The 20712-nt window shown below is 44.2% G+C and overlaps 1 protein-coding gene across 1 annotated transcript; it reads right to left on the bottom strand.

The window, feature by feature from the left end:
* Positions 1-314: 314 nt before the first annotated feature.
* Positions 315-19715, bottom strand: polr1b (RNA polymerase I subunit B). The gene is made up of 15 exons (XM_021607695.3): positions 19472-19715; positions 15758-15925; positions 15473-15619; positions 13766-13898; positions 13453-13589; positions 13060-13283; positions 12096-12267; positions 11625-11796; positions 11168-11449; positions 10632-10765; positions 10309-10479; positions 2658-2814; positions 2264-2460; positions 1854-2104; positions 315-1724 (listed from the first exon to the last, which is right to left on the bottom strand). The coding sequence occupies exons 1-15, from the start codon at positions 19646-19648 to the stop codon at positions 842-844; spliced, it is 3405 nt and encodes a 1134-aa protein (XP_021463370.2). The 5' UTR covers positions 19649-19715; the 3' UTR covers positions 315-841.
* Positions 19716-20712: the final 997 nt, after the last annotated feature.

Below are 20712 nucleotides of genomic sequence, written 5' to 3'. Positions count from 1 at the left end.
ATTATACATTTGACTACTTTATCTGTTGGGGGAAGTAGGTAGCAGTGGGCTGGTGGGCTGGTGGGAGGAGCGGCTCATTGTAAATGGCTGGAACGGAATCAAACCAATGGAAACAACGCTCCGTTCCATTGATTCCATTCCAGCCATTATAATGAGCCTGTCCTCCTACAGCTCCTCCCACCAGCATCTTCTGGTAGGTATAAGAAACAGGACACAAGAATCTAAAGCCCTGTGAACAACATTGTCTCCTTCAAAGTGCTGGTTATGACAGGAACAACTTGAACGTGTATCGATTGTCAGTCTGAAGAGTAAAGTGTAGTTAGTCATTGACAAACCTTTTATTACCTAGTAGTCACAATCGACTGTGTCATGCGCAATGTACACCATCACAATGTATTTTCTTAGAGTATTTCACTCTAAATATACTGACTTACAAAACAATATTGTGTATGTTAGACAGTTACTGTACAATATCTTTGTAACTTCTGAACATTTTTGGAAAGTTCTATCCATCCTTGACCAAAGTCTCAATTTAGCCATAACTTATGATAGGTAGAGACCATTCTGGACAACAAGAGGGTAAACCTCAAGCACTTGGCCATTCTGGTGAGCAGTATGGCTTTGTAGTTCAGGTAATTGTGTAAACTCCAGTAAGTTCTTTGCAATCATATTTTTTACTTTTACATGTGACAGATAATATTTGGAGATAAAGCATTTAATACAAAACATAAGGCCTAATATCTGAACACTGCCAGTCACACACGGGAGAAGACAAACTTCCTGTGCACAATATAGCACTGTCTGTGGCTGGTAGGTAGACTGAACAAACTTCACACTGAATTTACTTCACGTCCAATTTGATTTTGATGTTCATCGCCGCCAGCTCGGCAACAAAGTAGCGGAAGACGTATGGCACAGACACCGTATCGATGGAGTCACTCTTGCCGCAGAGGAGGCAGACAGTCTTGCGGTGGCGTGTGGCCGACCAGTGGGGTGGTGGTTTCTCCAGTAGAGGGGACAGTAGGCTACCACAGTCCACACACACCTGTGCCACAGAGCGATCAGAGCAGTTGAAGAGGCGGTCGTGGAGCAGGAAGGATGTCCCGTGGGCCAGCAGGGCGTCGCGCTCCATCTCCCCGAAGCGGATGCCCCCCTGGATGTTCCTTCCGCCCACCGGCTGGTTGGTCACCTTGTCCCGCGCGCCAGTGGTCCTCACCTGGAACTTGTCGGAGACCATGTGACGCAGCCTCTGGTAGTAGACCACGCCGATGAAGATGTCCGCCTCTAGCTCCAGGCCGCTGAGGCCGCTGTAGAGGCGCTCGGTGCCATAGTGGTTGTAGCCAGCAGCGCGCAACATATCCCCAAAATGCTCCAGTGCCGAGTTCTCCTCGGAGAAAGTGAAGGGAGTGGCGTCGTGGCACAGGCCGTGGAGGGCGCCCGACTTGCCGGCCATGCTCTCGATGAGCATGCCGATGGTCATGCGGGAGGGGAAGCCGTGAGGGTTGAACAGAATGTCGGGGGTCATGCCGCTCTCTGTGAAGGGCATGTCCTCGGCAGGCCACAGGCGGCTCAGGATACCCTTCTGCCCGTGGCGGCTGGCGAACTTGTCCCCGATGGTGGGGTTACGGGGCACTCGCACGGTGATGCAGACGCGCTTGAAGCGGCCCGAGCCCACGTCATTGCTGCACACCTTGATGTTGTCTACTACACAGCTTTCTTGACTCCTACAAGACAGCAGGTTATAAAATTGCATTAGCCGCTGCATCTGGCCAACTCATCATCATAGAGTAGAGAAATAGTCAACACTATGGTATGACAATGGAAAGAACATTAGGCCAAACTGGATAACTCACTTGTAAAAGTTGACAAAGGTCTGTCCGGTGTTGAGGTTGATGTAGCTGTAGAAGGGGTCTCCATGTTGTAGCACTGTGCCGATGGAGGGCAGCCCATCAGCGTCCAGTTTGTCCATTACCTTGGGGTCACCGGGTTTGACCCCAAACACCAGGTTGTCCTCGCCCTTCATCTTCTCTGCCAGGTCCACCAGCTCAGTCTTGTAAACACAGCCATGAGCAAAGCCCCTCTCCCACGAGGACTTGTTCAGGATCTAGGCGCAAACGGAATTAAAATAGAACACGTACGAATATACACACACACACACACACACACACAGTATACATGTATTCTACACACACACACACCTGGTACAGTGAAATCAGCCAATGGGTAAATAAAAAGTGAATTTATGTAGAGCTAGCTGTCTCACCATGGCGTCCTCCATATCGTAGCCAGTGTAGGAGATCACAGCGACAATGGCGTTGGTGCCGATGGGGTAGTTGTCCATGTTGTAGTGGTCGTACATGACAGGCCTGACCAGAGGGCTCTGAGGGGTCTGAAGGCGGTACAGCTTGTTGTCCGAGCGGTCCTGGAACGAGTGGAGGGGGAAGCCCATGGTCTGTTTACCTGTGGAGGAGAAGATGAGTTACACCAACATCTACGGGATCATTTTTAAAAAGTCAGGCATTCTAGAAGAATAAAGCACATTTTTTCACATGTAGTGTTCTCTGTATAGGAATTAGCTGAAAAAAAAGGTATCTAAGGGTATCTGAACTCAGAAAACACCAGAGATGCCTGCTTCTGAAAACGTGGTGCACCCTTACCCATCTGGCACTGGTACATGTTCCTGGGACTCTGGTTGTGGTCCGAGTAAGGGATAAAGTTAGCCACCACGCTCAGCATGCTGTGGAGGAAGAGCTCCTGGTGGGTGGTCACACCCGGCTCAATCTCATCCTCACTGATGCCCACGTTGATGTAGAGCTGTCAAACAGGAGAGAGAAGCTTAATTCACAAATGTTTCCGTGTACTCGAACAGAATAAGGTACTGTCTCGAACTGTCCACACAAGAAGCAAACATCACAGCATTCTGTAGATTTGGGTGTATAAATGAGATTATAAACTGGGTAGTTCCAGCCCTGGATGCTGATTGGCTGAATGCATCAGACCGTATACCACAGGTGTGCCAAAACGTTTCTTAAATGCTCTAATTACATTTGTAACCAGCTTATAATAGCAATAAGGCAACTCAAGGTTTGTGGTATATTGCCAATATCCCATGGTTTAAGGGCTGTATCCAGGCTCTCCACGTTGCGTCCTGCATAAGGACAGCCCTTAGCTGTGGTATATTGGCCATACCACACCACCTTGGGCCTTATTGCTTAAAATAATTAAGTTAAGTCGGAAGGAGCGGCCACACCATACCACAAGCCTCTAAGGAATTAGGACTAAAACATATACAGTCCTTCAGAAAGTATTCACAACCCTTTACTTTTAGCACATTTTGTTGTGTTGCAACCTGAATTTAAAAATTGAGTACATTTAGGTGTCACTAGCCTACAGAAATGTTTACAAATTAATTAAAAATGAAATAGCTGAACTGTCTTGAGTCAATAAGTATTCAACCCCTTTGTTGACAAGCCTAAATAAGTTCAGGAGTAAAAATCTGCGTAACAAATCACATAATAAGTTGCATGGACTGCATGGCTGTTTGAATGACTACCTCATCGCTGTACCCCACACATAAAAAATAATTGTAAGGACCCTCAGTCGAGCAGTGAATTTCAAACATTCAACAACAAAGACCAGGAAAGTTTTGCAATGCCTCGCAAAGGGCTCCTATTGGTAGATATATACAGTTCCTTCTGAAAAGTACAGACCCATTTACTTTTTCAAAATGGTAAGTTAGCCTGATTTTAAAAATGGATTAAAAAAAATATACAGTGCCTTGCGAAAGTATTCGGCCCCCTTGAACTTTGCGACCTTTTGCCACATTTCAGGCTTCAAACATAAAGATATAAAACTGTATTTTTTTGTGAAGAATCAACAACAAGTGGGACACAATCATGAAGTGGAACGACATTTATTGGATATTTCAAACTTTTTTAACAAATCAAACTGAAAAATTGGGCGTGCAAAATTATTCAGCCCCTTTACTTTCAGTGCAGCAAACTCTCTCCAGAAGTTCAGTGAGGATCTCTGAATGATCCAATGTTGACCTAAATGACTAATGATGATAAATACAATCCACCTGTGTGTAATCAAGTCTCCGTATAAATGCACCTGCACTGTGATAGTCTCAGAGGTCCGTTAAAAGCGCAGAGAGCATCATGAAGAACAAGGAACACACCAGGCAGGTCCGAGATACTGTTGTGAAGAAGTTTAAAGCCGGATTTGGATACAAAAAGATTTCCCAAGCTTTAAACATCCCAAGGAGCACTGTGCAAGCGATAATATTGAAATGGAAGGAGTATCAGACCACTGCAAATCTACCAAGACCTGGCCGTCCCTCTAAACTTTCAGCTCATACAAGGAGAAGACTGATCAGAGCAGCCAAGAGGCCCATGATCACTCTGGATGACCTGCAGAGATCTACAGCTGAGGTGGGAGACTCTGTCCATAGGACAACAATCAGTCGTATATTGCACAAATCTGGCCTTTATGGAAGAGTGGCAAGAAGAAAGCCATTTCTTAAAGATATCCATAAAAAGTGTTGTTTAAAGTTTGCCACAAGCCACCTGGGAGACACACCAAACATGTGGAAGAAGGTGATCTGGTCAGATGAAACCAAAATTGAACTTTTTGGCAACAATGCAAAACGTTATGTTTGGCGTAAAAGCAACACAGCTGAACACACCATCCCCACTGTCAAACATGGTGGTGGCAGCATCATGGTTTGGGCCTGCTTTTCTTCAGCAGGGACAGGGAAGATGGTTAAAATTGATGGGAAGATGGATGGAGCCAAATACAGGACCATTCTGGAAGAAAACCTGATGGAGTCTGCAAAAGACCTGAGACTGGGACGGAGATTTGTCTTCCAACAAGACAATGATCTAAAACATAAAGCAAAAACTACAATGGAATGGTTCAAAAATAAACATATTCAGGTGTTAGAATGACCAAGTCAAAGTCCTGAATCCAATCGAGAATCTGTGGAAAGAACTGAAAACTGCTGTTCAAATGCTCTCCATCCAACCTCACTGAGCTCGAGCTGTTTTGCAAGGAGGAATGGGGGAAAAATTCAGTCTCTCGATGTGCAAAACTGATAGACATACCCCAAGCGACTTACAGCTGTAATCGCAGCAAAAGGTGGCGCTACAAAGTATTAACTTAAGGGGGCTGAATAATTTTGCACGCACAATTTCAGTTTTTGATTTGTTAAAAAAGTTTGAAATATCCAATAAATGTCGTTCCACTTCATGATTGTGTCCCACTTGTTGTTGATTCTTCACAAAAAAAATACAGTTTTATATCTTTATGTTTGAAGCCTGAAATGTGGCAAAAGGTCGCAAAGTTCAAGGGGGCCGAATACTTTCGCAAGGCACTGTATATTATCCTCAGCAATCTACACACCATAATGACAAAGCGAAAACAGGTTTAGACATTTTACCAAATTTATTAAACATAGAAAACAGAAATACCATTTTTACATACTGTACCAGTCAAAAGGTTGACACCTACTTATTCAAGGGTTTTTATTTTTTACTCTTTTCTAAATTGTAGAATACAGGTGAAAAATATCAAAACTATGAAATAACATGAAATCATGTAGTAACCAAAAAATACATTTTAGATTCTTCAAAATAGCCACCCTTTGCACAATCTTGGCATTCTCTCAACCAGCTGCATGAGGAATGCTTTTCCAACAGTCTTGAAGGAGTTCTCACATATGCGGAGCACTTGTTGGCTGCTTTTACTTCACTCTGCGGTCCAACTCATCCCAAACCATCTCAATTTGGTTGAGGTTGGGTGATTGTGGAGGCCAGGTCATCTGATGCAGCTGGAGATTCCCATCTCCCTCACTAGCTTTAAGAACCAGCTGTCAGAGCAGCTCACAGATCACTGCACCTGTTCATAGCCCATCTGTATACAGCCCATCTACCTCATTCCCATATTGTATTCATTTATTTTGCTCCACAGTATCTCTATTTGCACATCCATCTTTCGCACATCTACCATTCCAATGTTTAATTGCCTTAACTCCCTTATTTGACCAAATTTGCACTCACTGTATATAGACTGTTTTTCTTTTTTTCTACTGTATTATTGACTATGTTTTGTTCATTCCATGTGTTCACAACTATGTGTTGTTGTATGTGTCGAACTGCTATGCTTTATCTTGGCCAGGCCGCAGTTGCAAATGAGAACTTGTTCACAACTAGCCTACCTGGTTAAATAAAGGTGAATAATTTTTTTTTTTAAATGCAGCACTTCATCACTCTCCTCGGTCAAATAGCCATTACACAGCATGGAGGTGGGGTTTGGGTCATTGTCCTTTAAAAAAAACTAATGAAAGTGGGACTAAGTGCAACTCAGATGGGATAGCATGTCGCGGCAGAATGCTGTGGTAGCCATGCTTATGAAATGGTCCTTGAATTCTAAATAAAATAAGACAGTGTGACCAGCAAAACACCCCCAAACCTCCTCCATGCTTTACGGTGGGAACCACACAAGCGGAGATCATCCGTTCACCTACTCTGCGTTTCTCAAAAGACATTGCGGTTGGAACCAAAAATCTCAAATTTGTACTAATCAGACCAAAGGACAGATTTCCACTGGTCTAATGTCCATTGCACGTGTTTCTTAGCCCAAGCAAATCTCTTCATATTGGTGTCCTTTAGTAGTGGTTTCTCTGCAGCAATTCGACCATGAAGACCTGATTCACACAGTCTTCTCTAAACAGTTGAATTTGAGATGTGTCCGTTACTTGAATTCTGTGAAGCATTTTTTGGAGTTGCAATCTGTGGTGCAGTTAACTCCAATGAACTTATCCTCTGCAGCAGAGGTAACTCGGTCTTCCTTTCCTGTAGTGGTCCTCATGAGAGCCAATTTAATCCAATTTCATCATAGCGCCTGATGGTTTTTGTGACTGCACTTATAGAAACCTTCAAAGGTCTTCACATTTTTGAGGATTGACTGACCTTCATGTCTTAAAGTAATGGACTGTCATTTCCCTTTGCTTATTTGTGCGGTTCTTGCCATAATACAGACTTAGCCCTATTTGATAAAAGCCCAAGTCTGTATACCATCCCTACCTTGTCACAACACAATTGACTGGCTCAAAACGCATTAAGGAAAGAAATTCCACAAATTACCTTTTAACAAGGCACACCTGTTAATTGAAATAAATTCCAAGTGACTACCTCATGAAGCAGGTTGAGAGAATGCCAAGAGTGTGCAAAGCTGCCATCAAGGCAAAGTGTGGCTACTTTGAAGAAACTCAAAATATATTTGAACACTTTTTTGGTTACTACACTGCTCAAAAAAATAAAGGGAACACTAAAATAACACATCCTAGATCTGAATGAATGAAATATTCTTATTAAATACTTTTTTCTTTACATAGTTGAATGTGCTGACAACAAAATCACAAAAATTATCAATGGAAATCAAATGTATCAACCCATGGAGGTCTGGATTTGGAGTCACACTCAAAATCAAAGTGGAAAACCAGACTACAGGCTGATCCAACTTTGATGTAATGTCTTTAAAACATGTCAAAATGAGGCTCAGTAGTGTGTGTGGCCTCCACGTGCCTGTATGACCTCCCTACAACGCCTGGGAATGCTCCTGATGAGGTGGCGGATGGTCTCCTGAGGGATCTCCTCCCAGACCTGGACTAAAGCATCCGCCAACTCCTGGACAGTCTGTGGTGCAACGTGGCGTTGGTGGATGGAGCGAGACATGATGTCCCAGATGTGCCCAATTGGATTCAAGTCTGGGGAACGGGCGGGCCAGTCCATAGCATCAATGCCTTCCTCTTGCAGGAACTGCCGACACACTCCAACTACACGAGGTAGCATTATCTTGCATTAGGACGAACCCAGGGCCAACCGCACCAGCATATGGTCTCACAAGGGGTCTGAGGATCTCATATCGGTACCTAATGGCAGTCAAGCTACCTCTGGCGAGCACATGGAGGGCTGTGCGGCCCCCCAAAGAAATGCCACCCCACACCATGACTGACCCACTGCCAAACCTGTCATGCTGGAGGATGTTGCAGGCAGCAGAACGTTCTCCACGGCGTCTCCAGACTGTCACATGTGCTCAGTGTGAACCTGCTTTCATCTGTGAAGAACACAGAGCCCCAGTGGCGAATTTGCCAATCTTGGCAAATGCCAAACGTCCTGCATGGTGTTGGGCTGTAAGCACAACCCCCACCTGTGGACGTCGGGCCCTCATACCACCCTCATGGAGTCTATTTCTGACCGTTTGAGCAGACACATGCACATTTGTGGCCTGCTGGAGGTCATTTTGCAGGGCTCTGGCAATGCTCCTCCTGCTCCTCCTTGCACAAAGGCGGAGGTAGTGGTCCTGCTGCTGGGTTGTTGCCCTCCTACGGCCTCCTCCACGTCTCCTGATGTACTGGCCTGTCTTCTGGTAGCGCCTCCATGCTCTGGACACTACGCTGACAGACACAGCAAACCTTCTTGTCACATCTCGCATTGATGTGCCATCCTGGATGAGCTGCACTACCTGAGCCAGTTGTGTGGGTTGTAGACTCCGTCTCATGCTACCACTAGAGTGAAAGCACCGCCAGCATTCAAAAGTGACCAAAAACATCAGCCAGGAAGCATAGGAACTGAGAAGTGGTCTGTGGTCCCCACCTGCAGAACCACTCCGTTATTGGGGGTGTCTTGCTAAATGCCTATAATTTCCACCTGTTGTCAATCCATTTGCACAACAGCATGTGAAATATATTGTCAGTCAGTGTTGCTTCCTAAGTGGACAGTTTGATTTCACAGAAGTGTGATTGACTTGGAGTTACATTGTGTTGTTAATGTGTTCCCTTTATTTTTTTGAGCAGTGTACATAATGCTATATGAGTTATTTCATAGTTATGATTTCTTCACTATTATTCTACAATGTAAAAAATAGTAAAAATAAAGAAAAACCCTTGAATGAGTAGGTGTGTACAAACTTGACAGGTACTGTAAGTATTCAGACCCTTTGCTATGAGAATCGAAATTGAGCTCAGGTGCTTCCTGTTTCCATTCATCATCCTTTCTACAACTTCATTGGAGGCCACCTGTTGTAAATTCAATTAACTGGACATGATTTGAAAAGGCACACACCTGTCTATATAAAAGGTCCCACAGTTGACAGTATCTATCAGAGCAAAAATCACACCATGTGGTCGAAGGAAAGATGAACGGAGTAAAGTACAGAGATCCTTGATGAAAACCTGCTCCAGAGCTCTCAGGACCACAGACTGTGGTGACGGCTCACCTTCCAACAGGACAACAACCCTAAGCACACAGCCAAGACAATGCAGGAGTGGCTTCGGGACAAGTCTCAATGTCCTTGAGTGGGCCAGCCAGAGCCTGGACTTTAACCCAATCCAACATCTCTGGAGAGACCTGAACATAGCTGTGCAGCAATGCTCCCCATTCAACCTGATAGAGCAGGGCTGCCCAAACCTCTTCCTGGAGATCTACCGTCCTGTGGCATTTCAGTCCAACCCTAATTTAACACATCTGATTCTACTTATTAGCTGCTCAACAACACCCAAACACTGGGAGACAAATTCACCTTTCAGCAGGACAATAACCTAAAACACAAGGCCAAATATACACTGGACTTGCTTACCAAGACAACATTAATGTTCCTGAGTGAACTAGTTACAGTTTTGCCTTAAATCTGTTTGAAAATCTATGGCAAGATTTGAAAATGTCTGTCTAAAAATGATCAACCACCAACTTCATAGAGATTGAAGAACTTAAAAAAGAACAAATGTGCAAATATTGTACAATCCAGGTGTGCAAAGCTCTAAGACAGACTTACCCAGAAAGCTTATTCAATACATGTTAGGTGATTCTAACATGTATTGACTCGGGGGTGTGAATACTTATGTAAATGTGATTTCTGTATTTCATTTTATACATTGATAACATATTTTCACTTTGTCATTGTGGGGTATTGTGTGTAGATGGGTGATTTTTTAAATTTTTATTACAACAAAATGTGTAATAAGTCAAGTGGTATGAATACTTTCTGAAGCCACGGTCAGACTAACCATCTACAAGTAACTAGGTACTGACATGACACTACCAACCAAACTCAAGAATCAACTTCCAACAATTACTGTAATGACTGTCCTAGAGTTGACAAAACAAAGAATCACTGACAAGACCCTCAGCTTGAAAACGAGTTTGATCTAGCATCCCTCCTTGTCCCAGAGGCTATGATTAGTAACTAGGGGGTTTACTAAGGATGCCCAGGAATTGAGACATTTTAAGCAGCCTGCGACTGTAGTACCTGTTCAAAGGTGCCGATCAGTTCCTGCTGGCCCAGGGCCAGGTTGTGAACAGGCCGCACCATGCGGCAGGGGGTGGTGAAGAGGTACAGGCCTGGGTACATGCTGGCCTTGCTGGTCTGGGGAACCAGAACTATCTCAGTCCAGGGAGGGATCTTCTTCTCCTTCAACACCTGCAAGAGAATGGCATGAACTAGAATGAGTAAGAGGCAGAAAAACCTAACTAGCTGCCACTATTCATGTGTGATGAATTATCTATTAAATAAGTGAGTGACGATCAAACCCATGTTATAACTGCAGATGGTTGGGAGATGCCCTGCCTTACCTTGAACCTGCGGAGGGAGTCTGCGAGGAAGGGGGCCAGATCAGTCTCTACCCAACCCACCATGGCACCATCCAGGAGCACAGGATAGCAGTCAGTGTAGGCCCTGCCAGGAGAACCATCCACAGGAGTCACACCTGGAGGAGAACGATGGGACAAACACAACCGCATATAAATGACTGAGCATTTTCACATGTCGACACACAGTATGTACGAATAAACCTTAGGACCCAATAGGTTCCAGCTGCATGCTAATCGCAGTGAGTGACGTAACCTTGGATATCCTATCACGTTGAATCCCAGGCCTTTGTGTTTCACTTTGGACACATGTTCAGTGTTTGTCATGTACAACTACCCCATTGGAACCAACAGCATCGTCTCTGATCTCCAACACTTGCTACGACATGGAGGACGCCATAGTGAGGCAGCTAGCTATATATATATATATATATATATATATATATATATATATATATATATATATATATATATATATATATATATATATATTCACAATTCCCAGGTTTGTCTGTACTCACCGAGGGAGCAGAGCAGGGCAGGGAGGGTGGTGGTGGGCAGGGCCGGGGCTATGATTTCACAGTGGGCCGTCATGTGGTTCATGAGGCCGCAGGGCTCTCCGTCGGGGGTGTGCACAGGGCACAGGAAGCCCCAGGACTCGGGCAGCAGACGACGTACGGAGGTGGTCCTCATCTTGGCAAAGGCTGCACCTCTGTGCACACAGCGGAAGTGGGACAGGTAGCGGATGAAATTGAGCTTGTCGGCCACCACACACAGTCCCGTGTTCTGGAGCATGCCCAGACCTGACGGCAGGAGGGAAGAGGAACAGAATCTCAGGACCAGCATGCGTTTCTAGGTAACTTATACACGTCATGTATATCTGCATAACTCCAAGTAAAATAGAGAAAAATTGAGAAAAATAGAACAGTGGATACGTTGTAATGACAAATAAGTAGAATGTTTTGTATCACAGCATACCCGTCTTTGAAGTGAGATTCCCAGTGGCTAGCAGATACTCAAAGGGATGAGTAACATCAGAGCCCATGTTGAACATCTTCACCAGATTATCAGAGCTCATCCCACCAGTCAGCCTATGGGCCCTCTTGTCCATAGACAGTTTCACAGACACCATCCAGGCAGCCATCTTCTCCTATCATCACATTGCAAATGGTTAAAACACATCCGACAGAGGAATTATATGACCTGGAGGACAACTAGAGTGTGATTTTAATACCAAGGCCTTACAGTCAAGGTTTCACCACTAGCATTCTGGCCTGACATTGTTGTGGTGTTTTTACATTACCCATGCCAAACATGACAACTTCTGTTCCCCACAATGTTGTAGCAGCTTGACAAGAAATTGTTTTTGATTCACCAATACGTCAGATCCAGAACTGTTCATCATTTGTCAGTAGTCCAGTGCAGGGCTGTCCTGATGTCTGAACTGACCTTGAGAAACATTAGGTAGAGCCGTCCTGGCGTGAGCACCTCCTGACACATCAGACTGTCCGGGTTCTCCTCCATGCACTCCTGCTTGGCAAACGTGAATAGCTTCCGCGTCATCAGACACAGCAGGTAGAACTTCTCCACGTCCGACCTCAGGTGGATACAGATGCACTGGCTGAACAGAGAGACACGACACATTCCATAAAGAGTGTGTGTGTGTGTGTGTGTGTTGGTAGAGCATGGTGCTTGCAACGTCAGGATAGTTGGTTAGATTCCATACACCAAAAAAAAATAAAAAATAGACCCACTCATGACTAAGTCATCATAATAAGTGTCTGCTATAGGCATTCACTACATGGCCAAAAGTATGTGGGCACCCCTTCAAATTAGTGTATTCGGCTATTTCAGTTACACTAGTGGCGGACAGGTGTATAAAAATCGAGCACACCGCCATGCAATCGCCATAGACCAACATTGGAGGTAGAATGGCACGTACTGAAGAGCTCAGTGACTTTCAACTTGGCACCGTCACAGGATGGCACCTTTCCAACAATTCAGTTCACCAAATTTCTGCCCTGCTAGAGCTGACCCGGTCAATGTCTTTAGAATGCAATTAAAAATGAAAAGCTGAAATGTCTTGAGTCAATAAGAATTCAACCCCTTTGTTATGGCAAGCCTAAATAAGTTCAAGAGTAAAGATTTGCTTAACAAGTCACATAAGTTGCATGGACTGCATTACTTTTTGAATGACTACCTCATCTCTGTACCCCACACATACAGATAATTGTAAGGTCCCTCAGTCGAGCCGTGAATTTCAAACACAGAGTCAACTGTAAAGACCAGGGAGGTTTTCCAATGCCTCGCAAAGAAGGGCGCCTATTGGTAGATGGGTAAAAAAAAAAAGAAGCAGACATTGAATATCACTTTGAGCATGGTGAAGTTATTAATAACACACACAAACACTTACTCTAGCAGGTAGTTGGCACACTGTTCATGGGTGTACCACTCTGGCAGGTTCATCTTGACCCGGAAGCGCTCGCCCAGGTAGTTGAGCACCTTGCCGCGGGTGATGCAGCCCTCCTCCATGACGAGTCGCAGCATCTCAGACACACAGCTCTTGTAGAAGGAGTTCGCCTCACGACCTTTGATCAGCTCCTGGTAAATCTGGAAGTCTGTGAAGTCCACTAGAGCCTGGCCAAAACAGAAAGGCAATGTGGTTAAAATGTTAAATATATATTGTAATTTCGTACAGTATAGGCCATTTGGCCCAATTCTCATGTGTCGCATGCATAAAAACCTAGTGGACAGACTTTAATGTCACATGCAAGTTCCTATTCCAAATATCACTGCTCCATCTCACCTTTAGTGCAAAGCCCAGGGGGAGGAAGAATAGCTCTTTCTGGTATATGAAGTTGAGCATCACAGTCCCATTGTCCAGGTAATGCAGGTTCATATTGATAGCGGTGTGCTCCTCCTTCACACAGTGCATTGAGACACCTGGGGAGACAGACAAAGAATAGCTTTAGCTTATGTCTGCATCAAGGCGATCGGACTGCGATAATCAAATGTCAGGCTACTTATAGTAGGCCATGGGACTCAACTGCTCCAACAATGCAATGTTCGGCTTGTACATTAACACCCTCCACATTGTGTACATTAACTGCCTTGCGTACCATACTGAGTGTATCCCTGGCCTCTGTTCTTCCACTTCGGCCTTGACATAGCGATAGGGTAGTTCCTCCTTGGCATGATCAGCATGCGAATAACCTTCTCGTTCCCATTCACAATAAAATAACCACCCATTTCCTGTTTCAATGAGGATGGAGAGAAAGAGAGATTGAATCTAAAGAAATGTAAAGACGCATTGCAAACTGTAAAATGTACGTGTAAAAGCAGAAAAATGTGCCTTGATTTTTGCGTCGAAGCATAAATTATCAGATTGACTGGTTCCCACAGATCAGGATTTTCCGTTATGAAAATGTAGCGCAGGACATTTGACCGGCAGCATTTTAATTTACCGGACATGTATGCATTGGGTACATAACTGGGGAATGAATTTCACCATAAAAATGCACCTTTTAATAAAGCATTCCATGGATCATCGCATTTGCAGGCCTACTATTCATAATGTGATAAGTAGACGGAATAGTCATAATTTAGGCTAATAATAACTCAGCATCCTTTGGATGGAAAAAAACAGTGGCACTGACCCAACAATGTTAATGAGTGAATATGCTCAGTGCAGTGAGCACTCACCAAGGACATGGCTGAATTTTGATAACTAAAAAAAAATATCTTTACAGCTTCCACTGGCTCGTTTTTTTTTTTTTAAAGCTAGGGGAAGCTAATGATCCTCTGTGGCCAAATCATGCTTTAGTAACCCATTTTGAATGATTGTATTTAGTAGGCTAATAAGGCTATATCATTTTGTCAATTTACTTAGGGAATGCTTCACCTAGCCTTTAGAATGTGCAACCTAGGAGCCTATGTTAGTCTACTATCCCCATAGAAGAAAAGTTTACATATTCTAATGGTCAGCTTGCCTAGAAAGAAATAGCCCAAACAGACTCAGGGACGATACATATCAAATTCACACAACCAGTAAGTAAAAAGCAATACATCTGATGCATCAGATCAGAACGTTTAGTTGAAAAATGTTGATAAACTATTACTTCTTAACATTAGCAGCGCAGTAATGCATTTGGCTACTGGACAATGAAAGATAGTTGAAAACCAATAGAAAATTAGAATTAGGCTACTGGTTTCAATGGCATATGGAAGTCTATGAAATAACTGCCTTCACGTATTTGGTCAGATTTTTCCTAGGCTACTTTAAAGCAAGGTTTCAAACAATTAAGTAGCTGTAGGTTGTTGGTATGTGACACACTGATGAAGCCTGCCTTCTGTTGACTATGCATTTGAATGGCGAATGGAGAGGCCGCTTCAATTACCAGTTGAGAAATAAAAATATTAGCTATTTTTAACACACGAGTGCATTTAGAATCGTTGCACAATGACTGGCCGTGTAAAAGTGCTGCCTGACAGATTTTCCGTTCAAAGGCTCTGTATCTGTATGCCGTGCCCATGTGATAAGATAACAAATATGCACACATGGCAATTTAATTCCACGGATTTATGCAAATTAACTCATAGACCGACAAGCATGACCGGTCAAATGTATTTACATAAACTGGTATTTCTATCAATGAATAGGCTAAAAAGCCTTATTTTGCAATGGGATTTTTTCTTTCTTCTCCCAGACAATTGGCCGATGGCAATTTTATTTAACTGCTTTATTTTTTTTTACGCCCAAAAGCCAGCTATTACCGGCTAAAGGAAACCCTGCCACAGCACGGGTAGGAAGCGTGCCATTCTCCTACCTCAGCCTCCTCATGGTGCTCAATGAGCTCTTTGGGAGGGAGCCCATGTAGGTTACACAGCCTAGACTTCACCATGATGGGCAACTGGCCCAGAGACTGCTTGATGATGCCTTTGGGAACCCCATTCACGGACCAGCTGACATCTGCCTGTGAAGAATCACAGCACAAAACTTAAATTCATCACAATGGGCAAGTCTTGTGATAGATTGTAGAAAGACCTCGTCTTGACCGTCATATACAGTACAATCCATATGGTACAGGTGTTGGGTTTGCAGGCAAGCTTACCACAAGCTTCCCCCGGTAGGAGCAGCGTCTCCCTCTGCACTCTGCTGGGAACACCCTCAGGTCCCGGCAGATGCTTCCTTTGCCCACCACTGGTTTAAAGATGGTGGCCTCCACAAATGCCAGGCTGATCCGGTCATTTTTAAACATAAACTCCAAGGGACGGATGGCCTGAAAATGAGAAATGGAACAAATATTTATACATGAACTCTCCAAACCCATGGTTTTGCATGACAGATATCAACTACAACCAGGTTGCTGCATAGTTACAGATTAACTCACATTATCTGGTGTAACAACCAAAAAATGTTGGTATCCATTACTGTGAATTACAGGTTAGGTACGGTTGTGTAGCACATCATTTTCAACCAACCTTGACCGTGTCAATTTCAAATCTCTCATTGATTGAAACAGGTGGGTCTTCCCCAAAGTGCAGCATGTCATGACACCCCTATCTTAATTAATGACAAGATTTGAAATAGACAAGATGGTGGTGTACAGGTTGTTGGATTAACAAAATGGCGGCAGAAGAAAGGGCAGTTTTACGGTCTCCTAACCAATTGTGCTATTATGTGGGGGTTTTTCGCGTTATTTGCAACTTATTTTGTACGTAATGTTTCTGCAACCGTATCTTACGGCAAAAAATTGCTTCTGGATATCAGGACAGCAATCACTCACCTAGGATTAGACAAAGATTTTTTCTACAACAAAGACGACGCACAAGACATTCTCCAAACACCCCAAAGGACCGACAACCCTGTTATTTGCAAGAGGAAGCGACGCAGGTACAGAGGACAAAGAGCCGGATGCCTGGTCAGGACCCGGAGAAGTCGACTGGGAAAGCTGCCGTTACCATCAATACTACTCGCCAACGTGCAATCATTGGACAATAAATTAGACGAGGTACGATCACAAATATCCTACCAACGGGACATAAAAAACTGTAATATCCTATGTTTCACGGAATCGTGGCTGGATGACGACATGGATATTCAGCTAGCGGGATATACTCTGCACTGGCAAGATAGAACAGCAAACTCAGGTAAGATGAGGGGTGCCTAGAGAGTTTTCAGCTATACTTTTCATGGCTGTTTATTTACCACCACAGACAGATGCTGGCACTAAGACAGCACTCAGTGAGCTCTATATGGAAATAAGCAAACCACTCACCCAGAGGCGGCGCTCCTAGTGGCCAGAGACTTTAATACAGGGAAACTTAAATAAGTTCTACCAACATGTTAAATGTGCAACCAGAGGGGAAAAAAAATTCTAGATCACCTGTACTCCACACACAGAGACGCGTACAAAGCACTCCCTCGCCCTCCATTTGGTAAATCCGACCACAACTCTATCCTCCCGATTCCTGCTTACAAGTGAAAATTAAAGCAGGAAGCACCAGTGACTCGGTCTTTAAAAAAAAAAAAAGTGGTCAGATGAAGCAGATGCTAAGCTACAGGACTGTTTTGCTATCACAGACTGGAACATGTTCCGGGATTCCTCCGATGGCATTGAGGAGTACACCACATCAGTCACTGGCTTATTCAATAAGTGCATCGAGGACGTCGTCCCCAAAGTGACTGTACGTAAATATCCCAACCAGAAGCCATGGATTACAGGCAACATCCGCACTGAGCTAAAGGGTAGAGCTGCCGCTTTCAAGGTGCGGGACTCTAACCCGGAAGCTTACAAGAAATCCAGCTATGCCCTGCGACGAACCATCAAACAGGCAAAGCGTCAATACAGGGCTAAGATTGAATCGTACTACACCGGCACCGACGCTCGTCAGATGTGGCAGGGCTTGCAAACTATTACAGACTACAAAGGGAAGCACAGCTGCGAGCTGCCCAGTGACACGAGCCTACCAGATGAGCAAAATCACTTCTTTGCTGACTTCTAGGCAAGCAAGACTGAGGCATGCATGAGAGCATTTAGCTGTTCCGGACGACTGTGTGATCACGTTCTCCGTAGCCGACGCCGGTAATATCTTTAAACAGGTCAACATACACAAGGCTGCGGGGCCAGACAGATTACCAGGACGTGTTCTCCGGGCATGTGCTGACCAACTGTCAGGTGTCTTCACTGACATTTTCAGCATGTCCCTGATTGAGTCTGTAATACCAACATGTTTCAAGCAGACCACCACAGTCCCTGTGCCCAGGAACACAAAGGCAACCAGCCTAAATGACTACAGACCCGTAGCACTCACGTCCAAAGCCATGAAGTGCTTTGAAAGGTTGGTAATGGCTCACATCAACACCATTATCCCAGAAACCCTAGACCCACTCCAATTTACATACCGCCCAAACAGATCCACAGATAATGCAATCTCTATTGCACTCCACACTGCCCTTTCCCACCTGGACAAAAGGAACAATTATGTGAGAATGCTATTCATTGACTCAGCGTTCAACACCATAGTACCCTCAAAGCTCATCACTAAGCTAAGGATCTGGGGACTATACACCTCCCTCTGCAACTGGATTCTGGACTTCCTGATGGGCCACCCCCAGGTAGTGAGGGTAGGTAGCAACACATCTGCAACGCTGATACTGAACACTGGAGCTCCACAGGTGTCCGTGCTCAGTCCCCTCCTGAACTCCCTGTTCACCCACGACTGCATGGCCAAGCACGACTCCAACACCATCATTAAGTTTGCAGACGACAACAGTGGTAGGCCTGATCACAGACAATGACGAGACAGCATATAAGGAGGAGGTCAGAGACCTGGCCGTGTGGTTCCAGAATAACAACCTATCCCTCAACATAACCAAGACTAGGGACTACAGGAAAAGGAGGACCGAGCACACCCCCCATTCTCATCGACGGGGCTGTAGTGGGGCAGGTTGAGAGCTTCAAGTTCCTGTGTCCACATCAACAAACTAGAATGGTCCAAACACACCAAGACAGTCGTGAAGAGGGCACGACAAAGCCTATTCCCCCTCAGAAAACAAAAAAAAATTGGCATGGGTCCTGAGATCCTCAAAAGGTTCTACAGCTGCAATGCCAAGAGCGTGGTTGCATCACTGCCTGGTACGGCCATTGCTCGGCCTCTGGCCGCAAGGCACTACAGAGGGTAGTGCATACAGACAAGTATATCACTGGGGCTAAGCTGCCTGCCATCCAGGACCTCTAGGCGGTGTCAGAGGAAGGTCCAAAAATGTGTCAAAGACCCCAGCCACAGACTGTTCTCTCTACTACCGCATGGCAAGCGGTACCGGAGTGCCAAGTCTAGCTCAACTGGGACTACCAACCAGTGCTCCCGCACAGTGGCTACCCGGGCTATCTGCATTGTATCCCACCACCCGCCAACCCCTCTTTAACGCTACTGTTACTCTCTGTTCATCATATATGCATAGTCACTTTAACCATATCTACATGTACATACTACCTCAATCAGCCCGACTAACCGCTGCCTGTATATAGCCTGTCTTTTTACTGTTTTATTTATTTTCTTATTAACCTAACACCTTTTTTTGCACTATTGGTTAAAGCCTGTAAGCATTGTTGTATTCGGCTCACGTGACAAATAAACTTTGATTTGATTACTTCATGGAGCAAAATGTTGATTTCTTTCAATAATGGAGCATTTTCAAAATCCTAAACGCACCACTTGCAAGTGGACACAAGACATATTAAAAATATACGTTTGGCCAACATTGTGGCTTGGGGAGGCACGGCTGACACAGCACTGACTGTCCCACGTGAAAGTTCGCCTACCTGTACAGCACGACACAGTCCTTCTGAAACTGCTTGGTCAAACGACTCAATATGAGCCTTCGTTAGGTCCTGAACAGCGGCATGTTGTTTTTCCTTCGGTATGCCGTAGCCTGCTTCTGTTAAATGTTTAAGGCTTGGACTTGTCAGTAAACTACTCCACTTACTCGCAAAATCCATGCTTATTCTTGTTTACCACATGCGCATAGTTACACAGGAAGTACAATCGTTGTAATAGGAAGTGAGTGAAAGGTCAATTCCTTTAAAGGGACAGCATCCAATTTTCAGAGCTATCAAACTAAATCAAACCGTCTTGTTGAATGTAATTGTATTAGTTTGGTTGACTATTCATAGAAGTGAGAAAAATGAATTACCAAACAGCATCTAAAGTGTAATGCTATGTCTAAATCAGTTTCAGCATCAAAGATAATGTCCACTGTAACCAAACAGCTAGAAGTCTATAGATATCCGATCTCAGTTGCTCTATGTATTGATGTAATGATGTAAAATATATCACTAGCCACTTTAAACAATGCTACCTAATATGTTTACATACCCTACATTATTAATCTCATATGTATACGTATATACTGTACTCTATATCATCTACTGCATCTTTATGTAATACATGTATCACTAGCCACTTTAACTATGCCACTTTGTTTACATACTCATCTCATATGTATATACTGCACTCAATACCATCTACTGTATCTTGCCTATGCCGCTCTGTACCATCACTCATTCATATATCTTTATGTACATATTCTTTATCCCCATGTCTATAAGGTAGTCGTTTTGGAATTGTTAGCTAGATTACTTGTTGGTTATTACTGCATTGTCGGAACTAGGAAGCACAAGCATTTCGCTACACTCGCATTAACATCTGCTAACCATGTGTATGTGACAAATAAAATTTGATTTGATTGTGGCCGTGTTCGAGAGCATCAAAACCGTGATAAATGGGTAAATTGTGACTGACTGACAACGGGCGTGTTTCTCTTCCCAGCCGTCGCCTGCCAGATCTTACAATGCCTGGATAGGTATTTTACATAAGCCAACCACATCATGTTATAGAAATCTGTCAGTCTGACGTGGCACACAACCATTGGTTGATGCATCCAACATCTGATCAGGGGAACTTGACCAACGTCTGTCATTAACTGACAGATTGCTAACATTTGTGGTTAGCCGATACTTAAAACACCTATCCAGGCATTGTAAGATTTGGCAAAGGAACGCAC

The sequence above is a fragment of the Oncorhynchus mykiss genome, chromosome 1 (assembly GCF_057628025.1).
Source record: "Oncorhynchus mykiss isolate SJ-2025 chromosome 1, ASM5762802v1, whole genome shotgun sequence".
Lineage (NCBI taxonomy): Eukaryota > Metazoa > Chordata > Actinopteri > Salmoniformes > Salmonidae > Oncorhynchus > Oncorhynchus mykiss.
This window is presented reverse-complemented; position numbering and strand designations above follow the sequence as displayed.

Excerpts from the sequence above, each read along its gene's own strand:
- polr1b (XM_021607695.3), bottom strand. The coding sequence starts at position 19,648 with ATGGATTTTGCGAGTAAGTGGAGTAGTTTACTGACAAGTCCAAGCCTT. Across the intron at positions 11,450-11,624 it reads GAATCTCACTTCAAAGACGG|GTCTGGGCATGCTCCAGAAC; the intron begins GTATGCTGTGAT and ends TCCTGCCGTCAG. Across the intron at positions 2,461-2,657 it reads CATGTACCAGTGCCAGATGG|GTAAACAGACCATGGGCTTC; the intron begins GTAAGGGTGCAC and ends TCTCCTCCACAG.